Source organism: Arvicanthis niloticus, chromosome 3 (assembly GCF_011762505.2).
Source record: "Arvicanthis niloticus isolate mArvNil1 chromosome 3, mArvNil1.pat.X, whole genome shotgun sequence".
NCBI lineage: Eukaryota > Metazoa > Chordata > Mammalia > Rodentia > Muridae > Arvicanthis > Arvicanthis niloticus.
Genome location: NC_047660.1, coordinates 19,239,657 through 19,256,732, shown reverse-complemented (window position 1 = coordinate 19,256,732; position 17,076 = coordinate 19,239,657). Strand labels below are relative to the sequence as shown.

The window sequence follows — 17,076 nt, the reverse complement described above, 5'->3', positions numbered from 1 at the left end:
AACTTTTGATATATCTTAATTTTGGTCTTTCTCCGCAGAGACGAAAATTACGGCAGAGTGGTGCTCAACCGTCATAACTCCCATGATGCCTTGGACAGGTGAGCGTCTACAACAATCACATAATTCAAAACACAAAAGTGGAGGTTTAGAGAGAAGACTTGTACAAGCCAGGTGTGTATTTGTAGGTAGGTTTGGACTTTCTTCAACATGTGTACATGCAAAGAGAAATCTGGAATACCATCAGGGGTTTATTCCAGAAAACTGTCCCATGTCAGCTCTCAGAACTATGGCTCTGAGAAGCCTCATACATCACCTCATCCCGCTCAAGTGACTCTCATAAGAACATGACCAGAGAAGACATCTTGATGCTTACAGAAAAGAAGGCTGAAATATAGAAGTTGTTCTAGAGCTCGCATGCTATACGGAACAACACATTTCCTTTATGAGGGCTGTGGACTTGTGGCAAAAACACTGACCTCTGTGGTATTAAGTAGATCAGCAAGTGCAAATAAACAGGAAAATTAAGATAAAATGAGGACTCACAATAATGTGAATAATCTCAGATTAATCAAACAGATAATACTCTCATTGGTCCATGCTTGTACTCGAATGATGAGAAACACCCACACCTGTTAGAAGAACCTAAATATTTATTACAGTCAGGTTTCATCTGATGCAGTGGCTTGTATTTGTGTACCAGTAAGAATCTGTGGTCTGTGGTAAGGGAATGAATTTATACACACACACACACACACACACACACACACACACACACACACACAGCTTGAAATGTATCTACTTCTGAAACTTATACTTGTGAATTTCCCTTAACCATTTTAAACCTCTTCATAAATTTGACCTGTTCTAAATGTGCCTAACTTATGATTTTCTGTCCCCAATGCCAGCTTTTAGTTCAATGGATTTAGTGTTGGTTTTAATTCTTGTTTCAAGTTAGTATAAAAAATCAATTTCATTGTGACACTTTATACGTTTATGCCATATATCTTGTTCTAATTTGTCCCCTGTCCCCATTTCCTTATTTACTGTCTTTGAATTTACTTTGAAAGCAATTTTATTTTTATAAAATAAAATATTGGTCCATCAGTATGGTGACTGATTTTCAGTGGAGTTTGATTTCTTTTGTAGGAACTTTAATTTGCTGTTCTGGGGTCTAGGGACTTATCACGGGTGCCTCTGCCTCCCTCCTCATTGTTTTGGAGAGTGGGACCTGGTTTACAGCGGGTCCTCGTTTTACTAAGTAACGAGACACTGATCATTTGAGTCAAACAACCAATGAAAATTGTTTCGTGCATTTAAGTAGCCTTTCCCTGGATGACCAGAGAACACACACTCCTGTTTTAAACTGTGACAGTGGAAACTAAGTCTGGTCTTCTCAGCATACCCACAATGCACCTTAGTATAAAATAATCTTGATGCCATCCATACTAACTTTACGTTTGAAATCATATTGGTTTCCTGAACTCCTTCTCTTGGTGGCCAGCATTTTGGCTAAAGCAGTTGGCCAAGCTTTTATCACTAGTAACAGGACTCTGTGGACCCTAGAGATGACCTACAACTAATATCACAAAATAAGTCTCCTCAAGAAGTATGGCAGCCTCTCCTGGAACTGCCTCAAATGACTCTGCTTGTCACTTTACCCAGACCCAGAGGGTGTCTTGAGGCAGTCACATAGCCACTTTGGAGCATCTGTTGGGTTCTGGGAGCACAGAGATGCATAAAGCAACCTTGGCCACTAAGAAGCTCTTACATGGATGGGGGGGGACCATGAGCTACAGTACTGTAGTTCACCATAAGAAGTACAGATGGGGGTGTTTTGGAAGTAGAGAAAAAGGAGAGATTGTTTTGGCTTGAATAATCTCAGACCCCACCAAGGCAGTGGTCTTTGGTGGATGCCACTGCCCAAGAATGAGCAGGAACTTTTAAGTGGGGCTGGTTAGCTGGCACAGGGTAGGGCTTTCCAAGAGGTGGGAGTATGCACAAAGAGCTGGTGGAGCAGAGGCTGGATTAACATATTCTCATCACCTTAGATAACAGCAGCATATTATCTGAAACTAGGAGATCTCCCCGTGTACTTCCTTAGGCAGATCATTTAATCACGTCAAATCAAGTTGATATAATCTATAGAATATCCTTGGATCCAGACATTGAGCTGAAAACTGGATCCAAAACAGCTCCAGCTTCCATTGAATCTTCATTCTAGTTGAAGGTGGGGGCAGGGGGAGAGAGCGAAAATAAATAACAATAAATATTGCTCTAAGTCTCCACAAAGTTTGCTCTCCACAGGTTGCAGGACTTCAGGAAGCATTGCTTCATGCTAAGAGAAGAACAAATCCAACCTAAGCCTAAAGCTTTTGTGAATGGGCTGGTTTTGTTTCCATTGTTGTACATTTGTTTATGTTTTTGCTTTATGTATTTGTTTTGGGTTTTTTTTGAGGTGCTGAAAGCAGAATCCAGTACTTTTCACACAGTAGATGGCACTCATCCATTTTGCTACAAACCATTTGCAGGGGGCCTTTTGGTGGAAATCATCAGAAGCGCCCCCACTATATTTGCACAATACCCGAGACAAAACCATAGCATAACTTCTGACTTCACTTAGAAGTTTTCTCTATGACTTGAGAAATGTAGTGGAGAAGTTTCATTTCCTTCTTTTCTGCCTTCTCTGTAATATTCCATCTGCCCATTTATAAATGTTCATGTCTGTTTATCCACCAGAGCCCAGGTCAAACTGTATCTTATCAGGAAATCCTCTGATTTTTACATTTAAAAGTTTTTTTAAACTAATAATGTTCTTGAATTTTGCCCCCTCTTTTATATCATCAAACACTTGGATATACGTAATTTCTCCCTCTACCCCCGAGTGGGTAGACAAGATGCATTTTCAGTTGGCAAATTGTTTCTATATTGCCTACTTCTAAATTGAAAATAAATATACTACTTTGAGTTCAAACCTAAACTAAGAATCGTAAACGCAATAAATCACACCGTAATCTTCCACAAATCCTGCTCTCCTTGGGTCACAGGACTCCAAAAGCATTAAGTAGGGTTCCTTCTATTTGATCAGCTGGGTAGAGACTTCTCTTTCTCCATTTCTCCTGTTTTCCCTTCTTATTCCTCTCCCATCTCTCCTTTACACGTCTATCATTTCATCTCTCACTTTCTTCGCTTCATTTCTTTCTGGATTTTCTGTTCCTTCTCTGCATGTCTTGCTCCATCTAAGTGGTTGGCTTTTGTGCCTGTCCATGGTGCTGAATGTTAAAGAAGGTGTATTTTAGGAGTTTGTTCCTTGCCAGAGCATCTACTAAAACTCGGAAGACAAAGATAGTTCCTATTCTGCAGGGACCGACTCTGAAAGAGCATAAACTAACTGACGACCGTTAGCTTTTTTTCATATATTCTTAATTTCCGTGTGAGTATGTTATACTTTGGTGCTTCGTGAAGGTACAGAAAAATCATTGGAAGCAATGAAGTAGCATTTATTAGCAATAAGAATTGCTTTTACCCTAATTAATTTTACCAAAGTCAAAATTTGCAAGATTCGTGTATGCCAACTTTTTCTTTCCTTGGTAACATGTGCTCTTCGTAGACAAATAGGTTGACTTTTTTTTTTTTTTTTCAAATTTTTGATAGGTTTCGTCAGCTATTTTTGTAATTTTTATCTCTTGGTAATTATGTTTTCTACAGGAAAATAATGGAGAGAGATGAGCCAAAGGCCACAATTAGCCGGTACAGATCTGAGGACATGCTGGACAGGTGAGGTGCTTGCGAGCTATGTAAGTGCTTAAAACCACTATGTGCTAGCATCTTCCTTTGGCTTCATCTCTTCTCACCCTCCGTCCCCCTTTCATTCACAGCCCCCCTTTCAGGTGAACCCAGTTGATCCGTGGCCACAGGTGGTTACGGTGTCCCATTCTTACAACATAGCAAGGGAAAGGAGGACATTTGCTGAAGTGTTCTTTGTACTGGTGCTATCTTCTCTCAAAAAGGAGAAGCCTCTGAAGACTGAATTGTCTCCTCAATGCACAGAATCTTACCTAGATATATTATCTTCCAGAGGTCTAGATTTTAGGGAAAAGTAGATTAATTTAGAAGATTATGATTTGCGTATGGAGTATGGGCTGGATAGACAGACCCTGCATGGAATCTGTTAGTTCAATTTAAACCGAAGAATATCAGTCTTTATTCCAATTAGGGTTCTTCCACTCTGGTACTGGAGAAACAGAAGCTTCTGGGAAACTGTTTGTAAATATAGGTATTGTTGTTAGAAACATGAATTGTGCTAAAGAATTTTAAATAAATAATCTGTGGCATGAAAAACAAAGAGACTGAAACTAGAGATTACTTTTAAAAGCCTGGGTTAGGGAGCCCCCTAGTGTTCTGTTGTGGAAGTAAAGCTTTCTCTTGAACCTTTAAAGAAATTAACTATATCTTTGAAATAAAAGTTGCATGCAACCTATTTTGATGGTATTCCCTCTTACTCCACACCCAGATCCATCCCTTCCACATGCACTGTGTTACTTCTTTTTGTTACTTTGATAAAACAGTATGACCAAGGCAACTTACAAGACTTATTTAATTGGCTTCTGGTTTCAGAGGGTTGGAGTCCATGATGGTGTAGTGAACGGGCAGCTGAGAACTAAGGTCTTGGTCACAGCCACAAGGCAGAAGAGGGGAGAGCACACTCAGGCACACTCAGGCACACTTGGGCACACTCAGGCACACTCGGGTGGTGCTCGTGTGGAGCCCTGGTGATTCACCTCCTTTAACAAGGCCTCACCTCCTAACCTTCCCAACAGGTCCACCAATTGGGGACCAATTGTTCAAACAAATGGGCCACGGAGACTGTTCCCATTCAAACCACCACACATACTCAACTTTGTGCTCATTTAAAAAAAAAAAAAACCTATGAAGACTAATTTGTGTTGATATGGAGTCTCCCCCCAGAGTGAGGTCAACTTCTCAAGGCACAGTTTTAGAGAAAACTGTGTCTCTCCAAGAAGCTGTCGGTTGCCAATAGCTCCATGGCCAGGAGAGGGACTTCTGTCCATTTTCCATCCTTAGATGCTGGGATCTGGTCTGGTTTGGGGTCTGGTTTGGGCTTGCACAGGATTTATGCATGCTATCACGGCTTCTGTGAACTTATATGTTCACCTGCCCCACTGTGTCCAGAACACAGGGTTCCTTTGTAGCTGTCCACTGGTTTGTTGTTGTTGTTGTTGTTTTATCTCCTACACTCTTTCTGCCTCCTCTTCTGCCATGGGACAGATCCCTGAGCTCTGGGAGGAGGGAGTACACTATATATATTCCATTTAGGGCTGAGCATTTTGCAGTTTCTTATTCTCTGAACCTTTACCAGTTGTGGGTCTCTATGTTAGTCATCATCTCCTGATGGTTATACAGAGTAGATTTAATAACATGTTCATCTAAGCAGAACAATAGGTTCTTTTTTAGGATCCAACCTAAGTCGATTTGTTGAAGGGAACTAATTTGTTAACATAGGATATTTTTATACATCCCTCCTTTCCCCCCAAACCTAAATGGTTTAATACACTAGATAATGGGTTGACTCGTGAGAGTCTAGTATCCAGGGAGGGAGTGGTTCAGGCAGCTAAGTTCTTTTCCTGTATTGATGCTGCCACCTTCAATCCATGGCAGCAAAACTGTAGTGGAGGAGAAAGAAAGAGTGTAGAACGTATGCAGGCAGCTGTACACTGGATCAGAATGTGGTAACAACATTTCTATCCACACTTTAAAACCCAATTGAATGGTCCCAACTTAATGACCAACGTAAGTTGGTAAATGTGACTTCTGTCTGCTCAGGAGAAAAAGAAAGTGATTTTGGCAAACATGAAGCAGTATATGACAGAATTTTTCAAAAGACTAGTGAATGAAGGAAGTAAAATTGTCTCACACACACACACATACACACACACACACACACACACACGCACGCACACACACACCACTACACTATAAAAATATGAATATCAATCACAGGTGAGTTAAAACTCCAGTGAATCAGGAAGGTGAACAATTAACAAAACTATACACTCAAAATCTAAATCGATATCAAGATAACCTCACCAGCTCCCCCCCCCCCATTTTTTTTTACTTTCAAATATTGTAAAACATAACACATGGAAAAAGTTCCTTTACAAGAAAATGATTAAATATAAAATTGTTCAGGCATGAGAGAGAATCTGTAAGAAGTTTGACAAGTTGTTCATGTAGATTTGTGTGTTATGTATGAGGGGTATCAGACAGAAGCTGTGTCACCAAAACAGACAGGGCCCAAACCTTAAGTAGCCAACGAATCAATAGGTACTAGCACACACTAAATTTGGAAAGGCCTCAAATGTAATCTTTCTTGTTATTTATTTTTAATTAACAGCTCACGATCATGCCTAATGTGGTTTTGTAAATTCTTACCCTCTCTATATTTAACAACAGCTAACTGTGAACATTTCTTTCATATATGCAGACAATATGTTTCGGTCATATTCACTTCCACAGCTCCACGCAACTCCTCCCAGATCCATCGCTTGTCCTCAGTGTCCTTTTTAAATTTTTATTTATTTATTTATTTATTTATTTATTTTATGCTCATGTATGTTTTGCCTGCATGTTTATCTGTGCACGGTGTGCATGCCTCGATGTTGGAGGAGGCCACAGGAGGGTGTGAACTGCCATGTAGGTGCTGGGAATTGAACCTAGATCCCCAGGAAGAACAACCAGTGCTCTTAACTGCTGACCCCGCCTCCATGTGTTTATTGTTTCTTGTATAGCCCAAGTCAAAGTTGTGTGGCCTCTGTAGTTACGGCTGGAGCGCCATCTATTGGAACATAGCCGCCTTAAAGAAAAACTGACTCTAGAAGCCGTTGGCTGTCAATAACTCTTCATCTGGGGGTGAGGGCTTGGATCCCCTATATGCTGTATTCTGGAATGTTGACTGGCTTGATCTGGTGCAGCCCTGTACAGGCTGCATCACCTCCTATAGTTTTAGAACAACAATTCTCAAGTAAGATCAATTCTTTGATCTTACTCATGATAGAATAAAATGTTGCCTGGCTTACAAAACCAGAGGTTCCATTGCTATGGGCCCTTATTCATACTGCATGCATGCCCCTGTTAAGGTGTTAAGGTTATGACTTTCACATTTGTATTGTTAAGAATATTATGGAGTCTAGCATCTTACGACATTAGACTTAAATAATAAATTTTCTGAAGAAAAATTATCTTGAGATCTAGTATGGGAGATTTTAAGCACCATGAAAGCATCTTACCAGATTTATTCAAACAGTTATGGGTTGGTTTTCTTTTTCTTGAGTAACCTTTAGCTTTTCCTAGTAACTTTAAATTCATGGACAAGCAGAAGTGAAGGAAGAATTGACTTGGTTTTCTCCATTGCTCAAAATACACCATTGCTTGTTTCTTCTAGAACGCTGTCCACGTTTAAAACACCAGAATCAACCAAGATGTAAGTACTTTCTTAACTGATGTGTGTTTCCTTGTATGCATTTTAAAACAACCAGGGCTTACAACCTTCAGGCAATGTGTCACTGCAACAGAACTACAGCCCTGTGCTGTTGGCAGAGTTAGCAGAGGAGAAGATCCAAAACAGGCTTCAAAGAACCAAGTACTGTCTGGCTGGCTTGTACCGTAAGAGCTTACATCACTGTAACCAACCACTAAGGCCTGGATCAATATAAGGCCTTTAGTCTTATATTTTAAAATGGATCCAGGGCTGGAAGGCTGGCTTAGTGGTTAAGAACCCTGGCTGGTCTTTCAGAGGATCCCGATTTGATTGCTAGCACCCACATGGCAGCCCACAACCCTCTGTAACTCCAGTTCTAGGGGATCTGATACCCTCTTCTGGCCTGCTCTGGTACCATGCATGTAAGTGGTGCACAGAAATACTTGCCGGCAAAAAAGCCCCGCGCGTGCATGTGTGCGTGCGTGCGTGCGTGCGTGTGTAAAATGGACTCTGTCTTTCTCCCATTTCTTAGGCAACCAACTCTTTCTCACTCCGCACCCCATCCTCTTCCCTCACACCAATGCCTCTCCCTCAGTGCTGAATCATGAGATATCAAATATATTTCCCCCCGCATATCCTCCTAGTATTTATAGGCAACACAAATTAGATGAACTTTTCAAATATAGTTACTTGAAAAAACTATGTTTAAATACATTATTAATGCTGGAACCCAATCTTAATGTGTAAAACAGATCCTGGGTCATTGCCATTTTAATTAATGAATTAATTATGAATTAATTTGTCTACATCTCAAGTGCTCCTCCTCGTTCCAGTTCCTTCCTCACCAAATCTCTCCACTCCATTTCCCATCCCCTTCTCTTTTGAGAGGGTGGGACCCCCCTGTGAGTCCCCCCACACTAGCACATCAAGTCTCTGCCTGATTAGGGGTATCCTGTCCCACTGAGGCCAGACAGGGCAGCCATGAAGACTGAACTGCCTGCCTGCTACGTATGTGCTGGGGGACCTCATTCCAGCCTTTGTGTGTTCTTTGGTTGGTGTTACCCTGTTTTTTTGAGGATCTGAATATATTAATAAGTGACAAGTGGAGATTCCAAATGTGTGTCTTTCAATTTTTTTCTTAAGATCATATTTCTAATGCGAAAACATAGTATGATTCTGTCAACACAACATAATAATGAGATTAAGAGAACACAAATCCTTAACATGTCACACTGATTAGCGTGATGGCACATGATTAACACCATGTGTTAATGACTTTCTCAGTCAGTTATTTATCTTTTAGCCAGCTATGTAAGAGACTGATAGTGTGCACAACATGTAAACTAAGGAAGAATGCTTTTCTTACTGCTTTTCAATCCTCAAGTCAAATACTTAATTGTGGATGGAGAGCAGGCTTGGATATGAGTAGATTATAAGATGTTTCAAATGCAGTGTGTGTGTGTATGTGTGTGTGTATGTGTTTATGTGTGTGTGTATGTATGTGTGTTATGTTTGTGTGTGTATGTATGTTTGTGTGTGTGTATATTTGTATGTGTATGTATATTTGTATGTGTGTGTATGTTTGTATGTGTATATGTTTGTGTGTTATGTGTGTGTTATGTTTGTGTGTGTTATGCTTGTGTGTGTGTTTGTGTATATGTTTGTGTATGTGTGTGTATGTGTGTGTGTGTGTGTGTGTGTGTGTGTGTGTAGAAGCTGGAGCATAGTGATGACCTGTTGCTCTGCTCATCAAACAGGCCAGCTGGAAGCTCCTTCAGTGCAAACTCTACTGTCACGGCTTCAACCCCGGCTACCACTCCTGTGAAAAAGAAGAGGTAAGACGGGCTGCCTCTTGCTAACTAACATCCTGCAAAGACTTCTTCTTATTGACTGCCAGATCTACCCCCAGCCCCATTTCAGGCTTGAAGGCATGTCCAGAACTTTTTTTTTTTCAAATATCGCAGTATCCTTTGAAACTGTAGGTCATGGTTTCCCGCTTCTGCTACTTTAGTTTTTATAGTAGTTGGTACTGAAGCCGGAGCCTGTGTACTCTAAGAAAACACTCTATTACTGAGCTACAACCAAGCTCCTCTAGGTGACTTCAACGGTGAGCTCACATGTTTAGAGCTGTGCTGCTTTAAGTGAGCTTCCATCGGGCTGTGCTACACGAGTGGCTTAACTTGAAATCACCATCGGTGAATAACCACATATTACCACACACCTCCAGCTGCCCCTGTTCTCCGCACATGAGGCTAACTCCACATTAAAGCAGACTAAAGACCCTTTCTGGGGACTTCTCTTCTGTTTCCTTTGCTCCTTTAGAGGCTAATGTTTAGACAATCTTATTTTTATTTTCATTGTATACATATGTTTTTATGTCATTCATAAAACTAAAGATAAATCTACGTGACACAGTATACTCCTAAGTACTTACCCAAAGGAGCCTAAGCCAGCATAGCCCAGACAAACGGGAGGGGAGGGGGTTAATAGAGAGAGGGTGACAAGGGCAGGGGGAAATATTCTCAATGGACAATAGATACCTGTGTGAAAATACTTAACGTTAGTTTCTTAAAATCAAAATGAACACAATCAAATACACCAGTGTTCACTCCAGCACGGGCTCACAAGAGCTGAACTATGGAAGCCATTCTAGGTGTCTAACAGTAGAGCCATGGGTGAATGAAGCATAGAACACGATGGGATCTCTTTCCTGTCTGTCTGTCTGTCTGTCTGTCTGTCTGTCTTTTCCTTTTTTCTATTTCTTTCTCTTTTTTATTGCCATAAAGCTATGGCTACATTGAAGTTATGTCAACTGGAGATGCTGGCATTAAGCAATTTAAGCTGGTGTACTTTAGGAATGTTGGCCAGAATTCCTGGCTTCCTAGTTCCCCCGTCCCTTCCCTAGACCACCCCCCCTCTCATTTTGTCTTTCTTATCTTGCCTTCTCAGCAGGGCCCTCGGCCACAGCGAGAGCTATATGAAATTATACCCCCCCCCCCTCCACACATACACTATAAGATGGTCTTCCTTGCAGATGTTGAAGCTACGGTTAGCATTGCTGTGGTATTCATTTCTGCTTTCCTGTCCTCGTCAGAGTGTTCTAGCATGTGGTTTAAGAATCAGATCTTACCTAGAGAATAAAGTTGTCACTTCATTATGAACTAGATTGGGAAAGTAATCAGAGGAAGAACAACATGGCGGTATGCACGGACCTGCAGTCCAGACTTAGCAGCCGCTATTCTTCCAAGTTTTTACTTCTAAAGGAAATGTCCGCACGTTTGGTGTCACAGGAAATGAAAAAGACAATTCACTTGGGGAAAATATCTTGAAGCATGGAGTCCTTTCTTCATGTTCCATTCATAAAACATTGTTTATTTTATTTCCAAAGTTTCCTGTAAAAATTATATTGCTGCCTTTTTAGCTATCAACTGTCTTCCCAACCCAGGACATGGGGTGGGACCAGCCATTCAAACACTGTGGTTATGATTGATGTCATTTCTTAACAGACAGTCCTGGTTCCCACCGCCCCCTCCTGGTCACAATGCCTCTCCAAGCACAGGAGCCAGCAGAAGGTAAGGGGAGGTGTCAGAGGTAATTGCTATGTCACTGACGGAAGTGTGTATTAGTCACTGACAGCGTATAATTGTGGATGTTTTGAATAAATTGATGACAGTTTTGTGAACCCTGAAGTAGACAGTGCCCAGTGGGAGGGGCTCAGGCTTACCAGCACCCTTGGTGAGAAATCTGACAACCTGTGAGAAGTGAGGAGGTGCCTATTTTAGTTTGCAATGTTTTTCTGTGACAAAGAGCTACAGATGTAGGGGAATAAAAGTAGAAACTTATCACCTCACTGTGACAGATCAAGATGTGAGCAGGACTGGCTCCTCCTGAGGGCAGTGAGACATGCTTGCTCTCCTAAGAAGCTGCTGGCTTCCTGGCAACCATTCACATCCCCTAGTCTGCACAGTCTGACTTTCCGTGTCAACGGCCACCTTCACATGGCATCCTTTCTATGCAAATAGCTGAGTACAAGTTTCTTTTGCCTTTAAGAACACCAGCCTTGTTGGATCAGGGCTCCATCTTTTTCCAGGATGAGCTCAGATTAACTGACAATACCTGAAAAGACCCTGCTCCCTCAAAATGCCACATACTCAGGAAGAACAAGTCAAAACTCCCACGTGGGAATCTCAGGGGACACAACTCACCTCCTAACAGTGTCAGGGAGAGGACTGAGCCAAATTTCAGGCTGGCGTGCCATTGTGGGTCCATCTACTTCAAGCCCAGATTACAAGTGGGGACATGTGTGACCAATTCCTTGTAAGCATGTGTGTGATGAACAAGAAGTGGTAAATCAGTGTTTTCTCTTTACTTGGTCTTTTGAGAAGAAACATAACTAAAACCATAGACCCCATTCTACAGTCGCCATGCAGGGGACACCAACAACTCAATCAAATGCCATTCTGGATTATTGGGCTCCCTTGGTGAACACAACACAGAGCTTCTGTCTTGGACTTTAGAAAAATATCTTCTACAAGTGTTGAATTCCTATGGTGTCTGTCACCACTAACACAGGAGGGAGATGTGGCCTGTGACTGATTTTTTTTATTTTAGATTTGCATTCTGATATCCAAAATTTCTCCATGTCAGAAGCCAAAATATCTTCACCAAAATAGTTCCATATTTCAATGGGTTTTTGTCCTGCTTATAACTGTGAAACTGTATGTGTGTGTAATATGATACTGGCATATTTTTAAAATGTTCATCTGCTGCACACACTTCGAGTGTCTCTTTTATTTCTAAATGATAGAAATTTGTAGAGATAAAAGTCCTTTAATATTATTCTTTAATATGTCCTCTAACATTATTGGATCTTTAAGTATATAAATCAACTGTGGTTGGTCAAAGAAATTAAGTTATTTTTCCACATCTTTCTATATATTTATATGTAGATATGACATCAATAAAGTTATATGACATATTAAATAACCATATTAAATAATAAAAACAATATTAAATAATATATAATAACATCTACTTTCTCTTAAAATGTTTTATTCTTAAACATATATATTTGTGGGTGACTTCTTGTTATGTGAACAGTCAAGTATTATTATATTTCTGGTGTAAAACATCCTTTTTCCTCAGGGTATTACCAGACTACTGCTCTATAGCTACTCACATTTCTCTTTGTTGGTTAAAGTGTTCCCCTCCCCCACTTCCAAGTAACAGGAGAGCCATTTAATATTTCTTTGATAAGCAACAAATGATATTTTTGGTAGAAGTATTTATTAGATATTCCCAAAATAACTTAATTTTGGTCCATTCTTCCCGTTTCTTGTATTAATATAGATTATCATCACAATGGGAAAGTGATTATATAACTTTGTAGAAATGTGCAAAGATTTGGTCATGACTCAGAATCTCAGATATTCAAGGCCTGTTGAGCTTGTGGGTATGGGTTTGCTCAGAGCTGGCCGCCCTGGCTATCAGTCACAGCAATTCAGCAATTGGCTGGATGTGTTTTTACAAGGAAGATGAAATGAATAACAATGCTCCCTTAAAAATAAATCTGGCTCAGATTCATAGCACTGGAGCCAAGGAAATGAGACTGTGGGTTTCATTGATCAGTGGCGCTCTCCATAATGCCCAAACCGAAGGCTTCTCTGTGGGGTGAGATGACACAGCCACACCAGGCATATGGGCTTGACTCTAAAAGCGTAAGCGCTTTTGGGGTTGGGTACAGATCTTCTTTAATGTCTTCAATGCCAGCGCCTTCCAGGGTTGATAAGTAGACTTTGTAGTAAATGCTGGGGGTGGGGGGTGGAGAAAGGGGCAATTATTAATGAGGAAAGGGTGTGAATGCTACAAAACCAGATCTCTGTCCCCATAGAAACCAAAGTGAATGAAAGTAGGTCAGAGACAGATAAAACTGGGGGACCGTGAGTTTAACACCAGTTTCGAGCATAATGCTAAAGTTATTTCTCTTTATCTTTCACGATACACTGGGAGCCTCTCCCTTTCTCCTCCATGGCCTCTTCTTTCAAAGCATTGTCCCCTTGCTTTGCTGTGTGTTCTGCCCACTGTACAGGCACGGGTTTGTTTGGATAGAAAACTTGTGCCGGCCCGCATAAACTGGGACAAGGGTTTGTTTTCCTAAGGAAGGTCATGACTTCATACTTTTATTGTCTGTCTAACATCTTTCTTTGCACATGGATGCTTATGCCTATGACTGTCAGTTTATCTTTATGTGCATGCTAGGCTTTATATCTACGTCTATAACTGTTCTTCTATAACCTTACATCTACATCTATATATATTCAAGTAAACAAGGCCAGCAAGATCAGCTAAACTTTAAATGATCATGTACTAGTCTGAAAGAACATTTAAAATAAAGTTAAAGTATGCAAGAAACCACATTTATAGCTAAATAAAAAACTTACATATTTTTAAAAAAGCAAAGCAAAGACAAAACCATAAGCAAACAACAACAGCAACAACAAACCAACCCCTCACTTGTTCTGAGGTTTTCACAGCCGTGGGACTTAAACATAGCCCATGACTAGGTGTGGACTCTTTTCCTGAACTATATGCAAAGCCCTGAAAACCAATAATGAACACGATTATAAACAATGAAGCAAAATGTCTTTTACAGAAGAAAATGTGAATGGCCCAAAGACCAAATTTTAAGTTTTGAGATACCACCCTCAAATGCTTTAAGTCGTTTTTTAAGGCTTAAAGAATCGAATTCGGTAAAAGATTTGATTCTGTATGGCTTTACTCTCTCATACTTGAAAATCGATTGTGATAAAGTAGTTGTTTGAGTCATGTAGCTGTCGCTCATAACTTTGCTTTAGTTTCAGTAATTTCTCAACTAAAATTTCCAAGACTAAATAAAACTTCCTAAGGAAATGATAATTTTCTCTTCCACATCCATTAGTCTTGAAATGAAGAGCTCAGGCATGAATGATTAAGCAAAATAGAGGGCAAAATTGAGAAATATGAAGGCTTTTTGTTTGCAATAAGTATTAAAGAGACAAATTTAACCCGTGAAAAAAGGGCACAGCATGGAAAATTTGCTTAAGCAAACCTGTTTCCCCTTCCAATCTCTGAGGTTTCTCTTGGTCAGTGTGCCGCTCACTGGGTAGGAAATGTTGTTTTGAAACACAAGTAACCAGCCTAATGTTTTGAATTATCAAGATATGTCAACAGGTTTATATTCTCTGAAGTTTTATCTGATGCCATCAGCACAAATATTTTCCTTTCATTTTTATCAAGACTGAATAAAAAATTTTAGCCTTATTAGCTATTCTTTATTGTGTTCATCTGTTCTGCCCCCAGGATCAAGCTTTAGTGTTTTCTCTTTATTCAAATCTTTCATCTTAAAAATATCGTCTTTGACATTTTCTGGGCAGATCCTCCAAATCCATTCAGTTGGCACTCGTTCTCTTCACCCTGCCAATGGTTCCCATCTGCATTTGACTGGTTTCCATTATCTTCAGCTCTTGGGAACATAGCTCCCTAAGGTCACTGATGGCCTTGGTGATAATGCCTCCCTCACCGATCCAGAAGCCTGGCCCTTTCACATTGCCCAGTTACACTGCTGCCTCTCGACCATATTAACCGCCCCCAAAAAAGTTTCTAGATTTTCTTTTATTTTAAATAATTCTCCTTTAGTTGCCTTTTCTTCTTCATGATCCTATAGTTTCTTTCTGTTGCTGTGATAAAATTACCTTGACAAGAATCAACTGAGGGGAGGGGTTTTACTTCATTTACAATTCCAGGTTACACTCCACCATCAAGGCAGAAACTTCAGACAGCTAAGTCATACTGTGTCCATGGTAAAGGCCAGGGAGAAGTGAATGCAGACACATTTACCTGCTTGCTTGTCTTGATTTCTCCACATATATACAGCTCAGGATTCCTTACCTAGGGGATGGTACTGCCCATGGTTGGCTGGGGCTTCCTACATTACTTAATTAAGACAGTTTCCAGCAGACGTGCCCACTGGCCAATTCAAAGTAGAAAATCCCTCATTGAGATTTTCTTCTCATGGGATTCTAGCTTGTGCTGACAGTTTCAGTTTACCATGATAGAAGTTGAAGGTTCCCTAAATTTTCCTACATAACTGCATGTACCTGGTGCATAAACAGACCTAGCATCCTGCCTTCTAAGTGCATTTTGGATCCAGTCGCCTCCTAATATTTATATCAACTTGAATTTTTTTCCTGGATTATAACAAAAGGAGATTTCTTTATAGTCTCCTTTCTCTTACCTTTATATACACCCTTTATGCCTCTGTATAAATGACATATATTTATAAAAACAATAGTTTTTTATATTAAAAAATATAATTATACTTATAATTATATTTATAAAAACAATAGTAATCAGACCACCTCACTTTCCTAAGTAACAAATCCAATGATTTTACATTATTCTAGAAAAATGAGCCAGGCTCTTAGCAGGACTACTCGGAGATGCTTGCCCTCGATCCATCATGGATCCCCGTGTTTGGTTCAGTCACTCAATCTGTTATTTATTCTATTCTCTACATTCTAACAAGCCACAGGATACGTAGCCTTTCTGTCTTGAATACTATCTTCTACTTGAATACTATCTGAGACACTAAAGTTCTCCGACCCTGGCCGTGTTTTTATCTGATTTCTCTTCACCATTTCAATTTCTGATTTACACCCATTCTCTTCTCTTAGCTCCACGTTTGCTAAGAAAGTTTTCTCATATTATTAAAATGCTACCCTCATAAAGTTTAACTAGGGATGCAAACGGAGGGATGGTGACATTCTATGGAAAAAGCTCAGGCTGAACTATGTACCAACTATCAGACGTCTCTGAGCTATTTGGTCAGGCGTTTCTGACCGACTGGAATTTCTTACAGGCCATCCCCACTAATGCTCCGCTCAGCAGCCTCATCCTCTACCTCCTTTTTCATCCTCTCAGAAAATCCCCGCACTATTTATGCTGTTTAGTTTAGTTCTGCCTTCCCTATGCACGGAAATCCCGGAAGAGCTCGTCCTCGTATCCGACGGGAGGATCCATTGACCTGCATTCTTGGCATCCAATCTTGAAGGAGGGTCCCGTGCTACCTTTTACAACAAAAGTATTCTTTCAAATCATAACCATACGTAATCTTTACGGTAGTGTTTGACATTAGCCTGGGCCAAGAAAAAGTCGCCACTAGGTGGCAGTAGCACACTAAGCTTAGTTTGGCTGGTGCTTTGCTGGGTTTGTTGGTTCAGAGCAGTGAGATTCTCCAAAGGTCACTAGTTGCCACGTGAGCCACACTCACAGGGGAAAGGGGAAGGGGACTTCTGGAAGGAGAAGGAGCTTAAAGGGAGCTTATGGGTCCAGGAGATGCCATTTGGGAGTGTGGTGGGAAATTCCTGTACCAGAACTCTGAGGGGCCACTGCAGCTTGGAGTTCTTTATGATAGCTAAAGGTGCCAACCTCAGGCATAAATAACCAGTTTACCAGCAACACAAGGGGTCACACCGAAACACCCATATCCTGTGGGAGATCTGATGTGCATTGGAACTTTGTAATGTGGACTTGGAGGACAGCTC

General features: G+C 40.5%; 1 protein-coding gene across 3 annotated transcripts in view; it reads left to right on the top strand.

The window, feature by feature from the left end:
- The window catches only part of Scel (sciellin), a 101,901-nt gene that overhangs the window by 19,588 nt on the left and 65,237 nt on the right, over positions 1-17,076 (top strand). For all 3 annotated transcript variants that reach the window (XM_076930600.1, XM_034498923.2, XM_034498925.2), the window contains 5 exons: positions 39-98; positions 3,706-3,774; positions 7,460-7,498; positions 9,253-9,330; positions 11,002-11,067. In XM_076930600.1, coding sequence (XP_076786715.1) covers positions 39-98; positions 3,706-3,774; positions 7,460-7,498; positions 9,253-9,330; positions 11,002-11,067 — 312 coding nt within the window. The remainder of the gene's footprint in view (positions 1-38; positions 99-3,705; positions 3,775-7,459; positions 7,499-9,252; positions 9,331-11,001; positions 11,068-17,076) is intronic.